This window comes from Haemaphysalis longicornis, unplaced genomic scaffold, assembly GCF_048455015.1.
Source record: "Haemaphysalis longicornis isolate Haplotype H1 unplaced genomic scaffold, Haemaphysalis longicornis Haplotype H1 scaffold_5, whole genome shotgun sequence".
NCBI lineage: Eukaryota > Metazoa > Arthropoda > Arachnida > Ixodida > Ixodidae > Haemaphysalis > Haemaphysalis longicornis.
Genome location: NW_027526385.1, coordinates 29,899,196 through 29,912,323, shown reverse-complemented (window position 1 = coordinate 29,912,323; position 13,128 = coordinate 29,899,196). Strand labels below are relative to the sequence as shown.

Here is a 13,128-nt window from a genome sequence, read left to right as displayed (position 1 = left end):
CTTCTGTGATAACACCATAAAAATTTGAAGTTAATATTTTGATAACTTTTTTATGTATGAAATTTTCTTTCTGTTCCGCTTGTACCGAGCTTGAGCGGCTTATAACACACGATAGAAAACTTGTTCGAAGTGCTTTGCATTCTCAAATGAATGGACGAGGTCGTGACAGTTTTAGAATTTTTTTTTTACAACACAATGTTTTTTCGTTTTCATTTTTTTAGAGGTTAATGTGCAACAGGCATGTCAACTGTGAACGATTATTTGAATTAAAAAATCACAAAAAACAAATCTGGAAAACTAAAAGTGTCACGACCTGAACAGTTCATCAAGGAATGTAATGCAAGAAACGGAATCAAAATAGACCCAGCAGTCACGAAGAAATCCCTGGGACAAGCGACACAGGTGGCAAAAAAAAATGTTTTGAGAAAACGGCTTCCGAAGTTGCAACATAGGTTTCACATATCAAAAGTCGTCACGGTTGTAGCCTTTCATGTCCTTTTGAACATGGGGCTTCTGGAAGGCCTTGCCTTGAAATTGGAGTGCCTTTTCAGCCTTTCTCTTTCCAGAAAACATCATTTTCAGCTCCTCCGTGAAGAGTACATACCCCCCTTTGCAAACCAAACGGAGGGGAGATGGGTTTCAATGGGCTTTCAATGCAAAGTAGGTTAGTTGGTTGGCTGTATCGCACTGGACAACCTCCTTTTGCAGTGTTGTTACCATGGCAACAAGTTAAGCATTTTTTTAACTTAAATTTGAACATTTTTGGCTTTTTTTTCATGTTTTATCTTGCCTGGCACAGCAACTTAGTACTCATAGTGCAGGTGTTCATTGCCAAAAGTTTGCATACCACAAGGTTGAAAATGAGCTACTTTGAAGCTTGGTAGAGTATTCTGCATAACTCCCAACTTCAATGCAAGAGCATATTTTTTTTTACTACTTTTGACATTCAAGGCATCCAATATTCCTCGCAGCACAGCCAGTATGCCCTGAGCAATGGTATCAATAATTTCCCTAATAAAATCACTGTTAAATGCTGCCACAGTAACGTACATTTTTAACGCAGAGAGCATTTTTTATTCCTATATTACTAACTCAAACCTGTTTGCATGAAAATTACAAGTGCACGGGAAACATTGCGCAAGAAAGGCGATATGGCTCGCGCGCATCGCAGCGCACGCTTACCGCGACATATCGAGCTTTGATTATACCTGATATGGCTGGTCAGGTCGCTTTTAAGATTAAAACTAACGTCGCAGGCATTAATTACAACTACTGGCGTTCAATCGTAACCGGTTGCCCAGTCATGTGATGCTCCAATGCGCGTCGGCTATGCCGTGAGCGCCGCAGCGTTTGACGCGTCGACCGTTTCTTCCTCAAGGCTAGCGAGCCCACAGTCAAAACACAGCACTAACTAAGCGTGTAAACATCGCAAATCCGACTAAAAGTTCACTTCACGAACCGCTATCGCAAGCGGGCACACCGCGTCACCCTCCGGGGTCTGGCGACGGTAGAGTCACGCGCACCACGAAGCGTTCGATGACCTCCACCTTTCGAGCCACACAACTTCCCGTAATCTGGCTCGTTATCTCTGGCATTCCCATCGCGATAACGTCCGTGTTGAATACCACAGATTGAACAGAAACTCAGCCGAGCGAAGCGGCGAAAATGAACTCAATCCGCTCGCTACGCAGCTCAGGCGGCCGCCATCTTGCGTTGCGCCCGCGACATCCAATCAGGAGGGTCGACGTTCTGCGCCCCGACCGGAGGACCAATAGCGCTTCAGCATTTATTTCTAGCTTCGTTTGTGCGTCGTTTCTTTTCTGCCGTTTGTGCGTTTGTGAATGAACGACGATAAAAGAGACGAGCGGAACCGGAAAAACGATCGCTCGGCCGATCTAACCATATCAAAATGGCCGCGCCCGGTGGCACTTTTGCGGAGATAGAGCGCTCCGAAAATTGCCGTTTTTTCGCCCTTTTGCGCTGATAGTTTGTCACCGCGCCTGACAAAAGTATTTTTTTATGCCACTTTGCGACGCTTTTCAGCGTAAAAACTTTGCAGACGCACAGAATAGGAAACATAGAAGCCGAATATGCGGGTTTCAAAAAAACGATGTTTTGGTCATTTTTCCGAAGTTGAAAGCCGCGTCCCCCCTTAAGAGCTGCGCTCCAAAAACTCCTCCGGGCACTTAATTAAATCTGCTGATGTGCTTTGAAGGTGAAAGTTTAGCGACACACTATTTTTTTTATTGCTGAATCATATTTGCGTCTCTTTCTTTGCTTCTGTTTCCTCTTCCCACTACGCTAATTACGTCAGCAAGCAGAGTGGCATACGCCTCTGCCTCTCTAGAATCAGGGTTATGCAGGGCTGCTGTGCACCTGTCCTACTCCTGCTATCACATTCCGGTGTCACACAGCAGGCCCTATACTTTAACTTTTAAATTTCCAATGCACAGACTTGTTAATTTTGTGGAGGAGGCGTATTACACCCCCAAAGCTGCCGATTCTAGGTCAATCCCCCAAGCCGGCATGTGCTATGAAAAAAGGAACCACAACGATGACAGCAACTTTTGCCATTCGCAATGTGCAGGGATAGCACAGTTGGTAGAGCGTTCGGTTGTGACTATGCAGACCCAGGTTCAAAGCCTACTGGATCATACGTGTTTTTTTTTATTTACCCTTGACAACGACAGCCATTTTTTTACTGGACAACAACAACAACAACAATGGAACCTTTTTGCGGAATGGGCACCAAAGGCTTTCGCCTTAATAGCACCCGCCACAACTGTTCTCAGCTGTGAAGCATGCTTGGCAGAAGTTGTAAGCTACACACAGCTCTGTACGATGCCACAAGGAGAGGTTTTCTTTTTCTTCTTCTTTTTTCATTATTATTACAGTTGAACCTCGATATAACGAACCTCGATTTAACGAAATTCGCGATATAACGAATTTTTTCAAGTTTTCTAACAAAATTTTGCTAAATGCATGTATTTTTGTCTCGATTTTACGAAGTAATTTTGTGCGGCGCTTTCGATTTAACGAAGTCACGGCAAGAAAGGAAGAACGAAATTCCGGTCGAGGCACGTTTTATTTTGCCTCTCAGGCCCTAGATTGAAAAAATTCAGTACTCAAATTGACTCTCGAAGGCTAAAATGAAAGAAAAGCGGTGAAATCTACGGTTAACAACAATTAAAAGCGAAGAACGAAGCTGCACAAACCGCTAGCGGTCATAGACGGCTTAATAGTGCGGCCACTATTTTGACGTCTCCATCGTTGCCTACGCCAGCGCCCTCTATGCTTAGGCTACCGAAGCCTACTTCAAGTTTTTTTTTTTTCTACGCGTCATTGCTCACGGTGCTGCTGCGCTAGGTTGTGCTCGCTGATAACCAAATTAATATTTTGTTCGTGCATCGTTAGGTGAGTCTTGTAAGCAGCATGAGCACTCCAAGAGAAAGAAAAGTGTTCCGAACAAGAGCCTGAGGAAGTTCGGTGAAACTGAGTCACCGAAGTGTGATGGATGCCATCGATGTTCTGCGGAGGCACGCAGGTGCACACGAATATTTAAGACCTTGTTAGCGCTGTCAGCATACGAGCGTCACGTAAAGCCCGCCATGGTCAAGAAACGCCAAGCACTGCTTACGGACTTCTTCATTACGGCTTGAACATCGAGTGCTGGTGGCAATAAATTGCTCTCTTTGAACGTGGTCATCTTCGTTTCACCAGCGTTCATTAGACAGCTGCGGTGCGGAGAAATCAGTTTCGTAAGGGCTCAGTGGGCATAAAAGTAATTGCTTAATCGAATTTGGCCGGAAGATTTTTAATGTAAGCTTTCTGCTTTCCGGAGCACGTAAGCCCTGCTCCACACAGTGAAGCGGTCCGCGTGTACTCCGCTCAACTCGCAATCATGGCTTTATCTCGAGTGTTGTGGTTGCATCACGCGCCCATACTGCAGAGCCTTTGTACATTAAAAAAGTCTTTCGAAAGCTTCACAGCAGCCTTCCGCTGTTGGCCCGCCGCGCCTAAGCCTACCACTGAATGGACGAAAAGAGGCGTAACTTCGAACGAGCACCTTGGCGGGGTGAAGTTCACGGGACATGGACGCGGATTCAATTGACTAACAGCGGCATTTAGTAGTGACCGAAATGAAAAAAGAAACAAAAAAAGAAACAGTGGAAACCTAGTCTGCTATCATATTTAATAAGGCGTTGCGAAAAAAGCACCGGTTTTACGATGACACATGAACTACCGTCGGCTATCCGAATTCCATTGCCCAAGTGTTGAAACTCTTAGTTCACACAATTTTCGCGGCCAGTTTTAGTACAAATTTCGCTTTAATTGGAGAGGTAACTACATAGCAGTTGTTGCCTGGCGAGGGCCAAAGTGTTAAAACCCCAATAACTGGTTAAATGAACTGTAAAATCAAAACCTCGATTTTACGAAATTCTCGATTTAACGAAATTTGCGGCCCCAAGTACGACTTCGTTATATCGAGGTTTAACTGTATTACTATTATTATTCTTTTTTTTTTTTTGACCCGTGCAAACAACCTAGACACTCCTAGATATCTTCAGAACCTTTGGGGTACTGTGGACGCTTTTTTTAGCACTGATGCAGCTCGTCTAGCTATGTCATAGTTGAGTGAGATCACAAGCACTTCTAATTTTTGGCACAAGTTCGACATGTTCCACTTCAATTATTACAGTCTGAACAAACTGAACTGGTAATACAAACACAGCAATTGTGACACCAAGACACAGAGCTTGTCTTACCTTGTCATGTTTTTCGAATAAAGACGTGACAAAGGCGAGGCCCTTGGCACTCAGTTCTGTGCTGCTGCCCGGAGGTACTCGAATTCTGAAAAATTAGGAAAGGGGAAAATTTATTTAATTGCAACAAATGTACGTGTTAAAACCTGAATCCAGCGCTCAATGGTGCGCGGTGGATACAGCATTTTAACACGCATGGTAGTTTTTCTTCTTTCAGACTTTATATTACCTAGATATCGCATTATCGACCGGATAGACGAGGAAGAGTTTATTTGAGCCAGCCTACGTAATGCAAGCAAAAACGGAAGCTTAAACCTTTCGGCCCTGGTGGTGTCAATTGACACCATCACCTAAAAGTTCCTCTGAGAACAAAACCAAAACTGCTAGTTTTCTGGGGAATTGTTCTCCAATGATGCCTACTGCAATAGATATCACTGTTGTTGCATTTTAGTGAAGCTGGAAGCCACAAAGAAGAAGTTCCGGTGAAGCCAAAATTATGTCACTGAGGCTTAAAAAAATGGCAGTCTGTGTCAAGCTTGTAAATCTACAAATACGCGTAATACAAATCCCATTTTTTGTTTGTCATAGGGTTCAGGAAAATATACAAAAGTGATGTATCTGCTCAACATAAAATTTTTTAATTGCCAGGTGCCCTAATTATTTGCCTCATTAGTAAATCTGTCAATATTTGCACTTCCAGCTCTATTTTCTGTTTGTGGGCTTATGGGACCCTAAATTTTAGGAAAGCGTATAGAAAACATTCTTTTGCATGAAATAAAAATAGCAGGGCTGGAAAAGTGAACTTACCCAATTTAGTGTCTCTTTAAGGTTACTGCTCAGGGAATCAAAGACGAATACTGTATTTTCGCGCGTATAACCCACCCCTGCATATAATATGTGCCCCTACTTTCAGTACGCCGGAAAAGAAAAACACCTCCTCGCGTACGTATTACCCGCACGCTTGATACAAGAAAGGCTGCACCAAAGCTACTGCTCAAGCAACACATCACGTACTATGTAGACAGAAAAATCACATATTTAGCAAGTAGAGTACACTGACTGCAAGGCAGAAGTCACAACTCACTAATGAAATTCAATTGTTGGAGTGCGCTCATCGTCGTTTTATCTTCCTTGTCCTTGCATGTTTTGCGCAATCGCTGCCATGGAAGGCTTGGTCAGTGTTACTGCGTAGGAGCTGCACTGCAAAACGTGCATTGCCGTGAAGCTGCACTAAAGGAGGAACCCCGCGTATTATTCACACCCCTACTCTGCCACTGAAATTTTTGCATTTTTGGTGCGGGTTATATGCGCGAAAATACGGTAATCTGTCTTTAAGTTTTCCATTTATACAATAAACAATAAATATACAATAAACAGTTACAATAAAGATCAAAGCCCTCCGTACAAAAACTGTACTGATGATTTTGTTAGCTTGTACAGCAGTGGACGAATGCTTGGTGAGTGACCAGCAGCACTCACGGTGGACAGAGGTACTCCCGGGGCAGAACAAGGTGGTCGTCGTAGCCAAACCGGCGCAGTACCGTCCACGTCGTCTCGTGACGACCCCGCTGGATGAACACCTGGTGCAGGAACAGGAAGCCTGGTGGGAGGACGACAAAACGCGACCACGAAAGAAGAGCGCTCAGTGGCTGGACACACACGTGACAAGATGAGAGTCCGAAAACTTGGTTAAAAACAATATTAAGCTTGTGAGGACTGTTCATCAATGAGACAACACGTGACGAAGAAAGAACTGAGCGGCTGAACACTTAACAAGATGAATGTCCGAAAACTCTGTTCAAAAGTGATAACTCCACTTGTGAGGTATGCAGTTAGTTCTTCAGCAAACACATCGCTATGAATTCTCCTTAGCATAGTTAATGTAAGGTTTATGATGCACAGGATTGGAGGAAAATTTCAGAGGAAGGGAGATGGTAATAGCAGAACGTTGGCACTTTTTAGCTGCTACACTAAAACTTACAACCTGCCATTTATCCCTATTTATGTAACAGCTTTCATACATAGAGCATCCTGAGTGGCCTGCTCCACTTTCAAACAACTTCAAATAAACACACCAAGTCTGTCTTGAACAGGAGAGAGTGCCCTGAATCCATTTGGGTTGCAAATTGACATTGCGTACGACCTTCCGCCCACCTACAGGCACGCACCTGATAGCGTGAGCCCGTTGTTCTCGACGCCCCCATCCAGGTTCTTGGCCACAATGGTCTTGAGGTCGTGCAGGGCCTTGGGTTCTAGGGGTGTGTTGAAGCACTTCCTCTGTTCACGAGACAGGAAACAAAGTCCACACATCAAAAAGAAAGGAGCCATGGGCAAAGGCAACGAACAGACATGAAAGTGAGGGCAGACTTTACGAAGGGAATAGCAGCCCACTAAGGCGACAACACACAAGGAAGAGAAGGTAGGGCAAGCGCTGAACTACAACTGATTTTTATTCCACCTATCATTGAGGGAGCATAAGAACCTTGACTCAACGATAGGCTGAGGGAGCAGAAGAACCCCGTAGGAAAGACTGTTGTTTGTGCCAGCATTCTGCTGTTTGAAGAGTGCTCACTGGTTTCTAAAGAAAAGAATAAGCAGACGCGGGAGGTTATCGAGGCGCTCGAGATTGATCGTCTTGATAAAAACTGCATCAGCAGGCCATTGTTGTGCTCTCAGAAAAAGACAAACAGTATCTGAAGCAACGAGTGTAGAAGGCAGGGCGCAAGACGAGTGTTTAAGTCACATTTTGTTGGGCCTTCTTAGTGGATGTCTTGGTTTGTGACTTTCTTAGCGGAATAAAAATCAGTTGTAGTTCGGCACTTCTCCTCCCTTCTTTCTCTTGTGTGTCGTCGCCTTAGTGCACTGTTAAGGCCTTCATGATGCCCCACCAACTAGCCCACCAAGCCATCCTTGTGAGGGTGGAGTCACAAAACTACTATAACATCAGTGTGTGCGAAAATACTGCAGAGGCGGTACTTCATGAAACGCCTCTGAACAAAACTACAAAAAGCCACTTTTTCTTACATTCATGTCATGCTTGAGACTTTTTTTACAAATGCTCCAAATCCCCTCGCAACGGGATTCGAATTTTACAAATAGCTTGACACAAGTCACTGCAAGTTTAAATGAACATTTTCTTTTCTTGCACGCGCAACTTTTCCTCTTGACCTGCATCGATGTTTCTCTGCAGAAAAGGGTTAGAATTTCTGTAGCAAGGATACCTGGCTAACCCTGATAAACCATCGCCTTTAATCACGAATCATGGAAAACACCGTCCCCCTTGACTTGTAGTTTTCCGATACTTTAAATAGCCCCAAATTCTTCTCTATGTGACCGCAGCATGCAAACATCACACACACAAAACTGCACCTTCGAGTTTCTAAGAGAACGCCGATTGCCAAAATAGCTTTTAAACACTGCACAAGTCGCGGTAGAGTAAAAACTCATAACAGAAGACACTCAAAGGGCCTGGGAAACATGTCTCTTGAACCAAGGTCTGCTCTATTCAGCGTTGCAAACATAGGAAAACCGGCCAAACCATTTTCATTGAAACGTCTCTTGTAACAGAGTCTCTTGTAATGAGGCTTTACTCTAGCGGCAATCACAACAGCTGCCAAGTCACTTGGCAGTCGGTTGCGAATCTAAGCTGTGCCCCAGAACATCACGGTTCAGGCCACTCATCTATTCCCTTGTCCACAAGGGAAAAGAAATAACGAGTGAAACAAGCCTGTAAGCTGCACAAAACGTAGAGCAGATAAAATACTGCAACAGAAGTAACCCCTTTGCAGTATGTCAACTTCTTGCACACGAATTTGTAAACACGTCTTACCCTGCAACAATATGCAATTTTGCACGCATGACATAAAAACGAAGGGAAGCTTTCTTACCTGAAAGATATTCAGCTCCCTATCACTGAGCACACCATCGTTGTCTACATCACAAATCCGGAAGACCCTCGTCAGCGCCGCCTTGCAGCGTTCCGTCAGCTGCGGAAGGTAGCCACAGCGGACATGTGAGCACACAAACTTCAACGTTCTTTTTTTCTTTGAGATAATACATTGCAGAACTCAAAACATAGAATGGGAATATCAGGGCTGCCACGGTTACGATAAAGACACACAATGCGGCAGAAACGCTTCCATCCTGAGAGCATCGCAAAAACTCGGGGTGAACGAGCTTACTAAATTAGCTGCACCGAAGGGAAAAACTTCAATTTCTAACTTGGAACTATTGTAAAATAAGTACCGTATTCATTTGAATATAAGGCGAGTTTTTTTTTTCTTCTAAAATCCATAGTCTCAATGTCACACCCCGCCATATATTCGAAGCTGAGAAATACTATACTCTTTTTCTTCTCTTTCTTTTTTGACTGTCGAAACAGCACTGTCGCCTTATAATCGTGACCGCCTTATAATCAAATAAATGCGGTAGCTTGGAATTCCATGGTCTCAGAAGTGTCATGCAACTGTAGTGTCCGAACAGCGTCCTTATAGAAATACGTGCACTGGTGTTAATGCTTGCACTGCATCTTGTAGCTGCAGGCATGCTATGACAAGTGTGTGGCGCTCCCAAAACCTGATATTCGTTGACCGCTAAGTTCAGTGGCCCCACCAGGCTCGGTGGGCAACATTGTGGGTGGCCGGGGAATAAACACCGACGAGCACAGCAGCTCTGGGTCAGTCACCGTCACCACCACCAGCACGCTGCATGTCGTCTCTCGGCTGGAGGGTACCCCTACCCTCCCAGGCATAGGTCGGCGTACTCACTCGTGAGTACACTCATTTGTACTCAAACTCACGAGTGAGTACGATGATGAGTGATCACACACCCAGAAAAAAATAGTGAGTACGATGACGAGTGAGTATAGGGGTAAGTCCACTACTCGTGAGTACAGTACTCATGAGTACACTACTCATGAGTATGAGTACTCATGAGTACAGTATTCATGAGTATGAGTACTCATGAGTTTGAGCACTAATGAGTGAGTACTCATGAGTACACAGCACTCAATGAGTACACAGCACTCATGAGTACACATCACTCATGAGTACACATCACTCATGAGTACAATACTCATGAATACTGTTTTTGCGAGTGCTTGCACTCTTGAGTATATGCACTCCTGAGTACAGTAGTGCAAACAGTAGTGCAAACAAGAAAACAGACGACAAAAGCTGCCACCCGAAGACACGCAGAAAAACGCAGTCTACGGCCACGGCTGCACCGACAACCCCCGAGCTCCCCTGAGCCCGGCCCGGCCTGAGAACAAGAGGAGACACCAGACGCAACGCGAGTGCTTACGTTCCGTTTTGCTTTGTCACATGTACTTGCCTTGCAGTAAGTCGCCCAACAACAGTGCACCGCGTCAGACGTTTTCTTCCTCTGTCCTGATTTATATGTAACCTGTGTTTTTCTAATCACTTAAACAATTTATTTTTTCTACTTAGTCTTTCATTCGAGCTACGACCTAGCTAATAGTGCAGATAAGTTGATTATTAGTGAGTAATACAAATTGAGTACTCATGAGTACAGATTGAGTACTCATGAGTGCAGAATGAGTAGTACTCATGAGTGCAGAATGAGTAGTACTCATGAGTGAAAAATGAGTAGTACTCATGAGTACAGATTGAGTACTCATGAGTACAGATTCAGTACTCATGAGTACAGATTGAGTATGAATACTCGTGAGGACAAATGAGTTTGAGTACAAGTGAGTACGATTACACATGAGTATTTGATGAGTGAGTACAAGTGATTTTGTGAACAGACGAACTTTTTGAGTCTGAGTTTGATTGAGTACAGCGTGAATGAAAAAAATTGTGATTGAGTTTGAGTGAGTTCTTTCTGTTTTGCCGACCTATGCTCCCAGGTTCACGAACGCGGGGCTAAATCGTGACAGGGGCCACGAAGAGAAGTTACAACTGTGTTTACTTTGAAAGAACTGGACTTTGGTGGCTCACACTCAGCTGCTGCATTCAAGCAACAAAAGACGTTTTTTTTTTAACCAAAAAAAAGAAAACTCCAGAAGCATTGAAATTTCCCACAGTGAAATAACATGGGCGGCAGCGATGCAATATAGAGGGAAACCCTAACAACATAGTCATCAGTGCGTTAGAGCATGTTAGCATTCAAGTGATACCATGAAACAGAACCAGAGGCCCATTCTACAGTTTCCTATTCTTGTTTCTTGGTGGTGGCATAGGTCAGCAGCCATCAGTCGCACAAACAAGACTACGTGACATCATAGAGCTGCCTCCCGAAATGGGCTGGGGAGTCGCCACTGCTTCATACACTTTCCTTAACATCTCCATTACTTGTCTGAAGCTCGTGGTAAAATTTGCAACGCTGCTATCGGGACAAGGCAGTGTTTTTAAAATACCGAACTTGTATTTCATCTTCGTCATCCCTACAACTACCGTGTGCCGCAACCCACTCACATCTCGCTCCTGCGGCACGTAGAGGGGGCCCGTCGGGTGCAGCACCGCCTTCTGTGCGTAGTAGAACAGCTCCGAGATGTTCTTGAACGTCTTGGCCGAGCACTGTGCCAAGAGAAAAACAATGGAAATCGTAGAGAATGCGTCTGCTGGGAGATGCCGACAGCAGAGTCGAACAACTACTTGCCTCGACGCAGGTCTCCACCTCCTGGTACTGACTCATGATTGGCACCACCATCTGCAAGTGTGTGCGGGAAGGAGGAGGAGACAGGAAGAAGGCAGGGTAGGGACAACTCTACACACTGCGAGCAGCAGCAACACAACTCTGACTCTACTCTACCAAACTGGCTGCTCCCTACGAAACAAAATGAACAGCAGCCATGAAACCACATCAATACAGCAGCCACCTTTTGTTAAGAGGGAACACTGGTCTTGAGGACCAAAAATTTGCCAAAAAATCAATTTCTGTATTAATTTTATTTGCCGCCTACAAATTCAAAAGAATGTACCTGCAAAATATTTTAGCTTTACGATAAGAATGTAGAACACTGACACCCTTTGAAGTTGCCTAAATGACCATTTTTGCCTACGTTTCCAAACTTGGTGCCCCGTTTTCTCAGAACAAATTTTTTCCTAGGTCAACAGTCGGGTACAGTATCTTGGGATGTACTGGCTAGATTTGTATCATTTTTGCTGCATTTGAAAGCTTATGAACCGAACAGTGCAATAAAACCACAAAAATATGGAATTTCCTTTTGCTAGCGCAAAATGTTATGCAGTTAGTTCTATAAAAACATTGGTAATTGGTGACCTGACATTTAATAAGATCACGGCGCTTTCAGAAACAATGCTAAAATTACTGCAGTGACATAGTTGCGCTCCCTGGTCCTTCTAGAGCAGAAAAGAATATAAAAATTATGTCGGTATTTCATAGGTAGATAATGAAAAAATTGCCCGAAGCGAAACAGCATAACATGTCGCACAACTCTGAGCTTAGACCACACATATGAAAACTGACTGCCGAAAGTTCCAAGCGAACGCCCACCCCCCTTAGGGGTGAGTTATTCAATTTACTAAAAGACCCTAACTATACCCCGCCCCACTGATACCCCACTATACGAGTGCACAAAATAAACGCGAGCCATCTTTTCCTGCATTGATGCGGTCACTTATTCATCCGTTCCGCACTTTAGCCAAAATTTCCCCCATCTGGTATATTTTCTTGATATCTCCGCAGTTTTTGTTGGCGGTGCGGCCACGTTTTACTAGTTTTTCGCACCTGACCCGAAAGATCGCCCATACCATATTTTTAACTTGATATCTCTGTACTTTGGATGGCTGTCCTTTCGGAACTTTACCCGCCGCGGTGGCTCAGTGGCTAAGACGTTGTGCTGCTGAGCACAAGGACGCGGGTTCGATTCCCAGCCGCAGCAGCTGCTTTCTGATGGAGGCGAAAAGCGAAAACCCCCATGTGCACGAGATTTCGGTGCACGTTAAAGATCCCCAGGTGGTCAAAATTTATCCAGAACCCTCCACTACGGCGCGCCTTATCGCCTGCTTTGTGCCAGCGCGTTAAACCCTATAATCAATCAAATCAATTTTTTGGAACCTTACGGTAGGTTAAAAAATAACAAAAATGTCTTCAAGACCAGAGTCCTCCTTCAAGACCAGAGTCCTCCCTTAAATAAACTCCCCTAAAAAACACCAAGTGCAGGGGGCAAGGTGGTTTCCACCGAGCGAAGCAGTGACTGGTCATCACGCACCTCGAGCGAGCTGTACTCCACCAGATCCGCCTTGTTGCCCACGAGGACGACGGGCGTGCCGTGCTCGTCCCCCAGCTGCTCCCGGATGAGGGGCAGCCAGTAGTCGGTGATCTGGAAGACCGCAGGGGGAGGATGCCCGTGTTGACCTCTGAATGATCATCCTCATCA

At 44.7% G+C, this 13,128-nt stretch overlaps 1 protein-coding gene across 3 annotated transcripts in view; it reads right to left on the bottom strand.

Moving 5' to 3' along the window:
* The window catches only part of Miro (mitochondrial Rho GTPase), a 49,000-nt gene that overhangs the window by 22,365 nt on the left and 13,507 nt on the right, over positions 1-13,128 (bottom strand). For all 3 annotated transcript variants that reach the window (XM_077670044.1, XM_077670045.1, XM_077670046.1), the window contains exons 5-11: positions 12,961-13,071; positions 11,385-11,435; positions 11,201-11,302; positions 8,651-8,749; positions 6,932-7,040; positions 6,243-6,363; positions 4,767-4,851 (exon numbers count right to left, since the gene is read on the bottom strand). In XM_077670044.1, the coding sequence (XP_077526170.1) occupies positions 4,767-4,851; positions 6,243-6,363; positions 6,932-7,040; positions 8,651-8,749; positions 11,201-11,302; positions 11,385-11,435; positions 12,961-13,071 (678 nt within the window). The remainder of the gene's footprint in view (positions 1-4,766; positions 4,852-6,242; positions 6,364-6,931; positions 7,041-8,650; positions 8,750-11,200; positions 11,303-11,384; positions 11,436-12,960; positions 13,072-13,128) is intronic.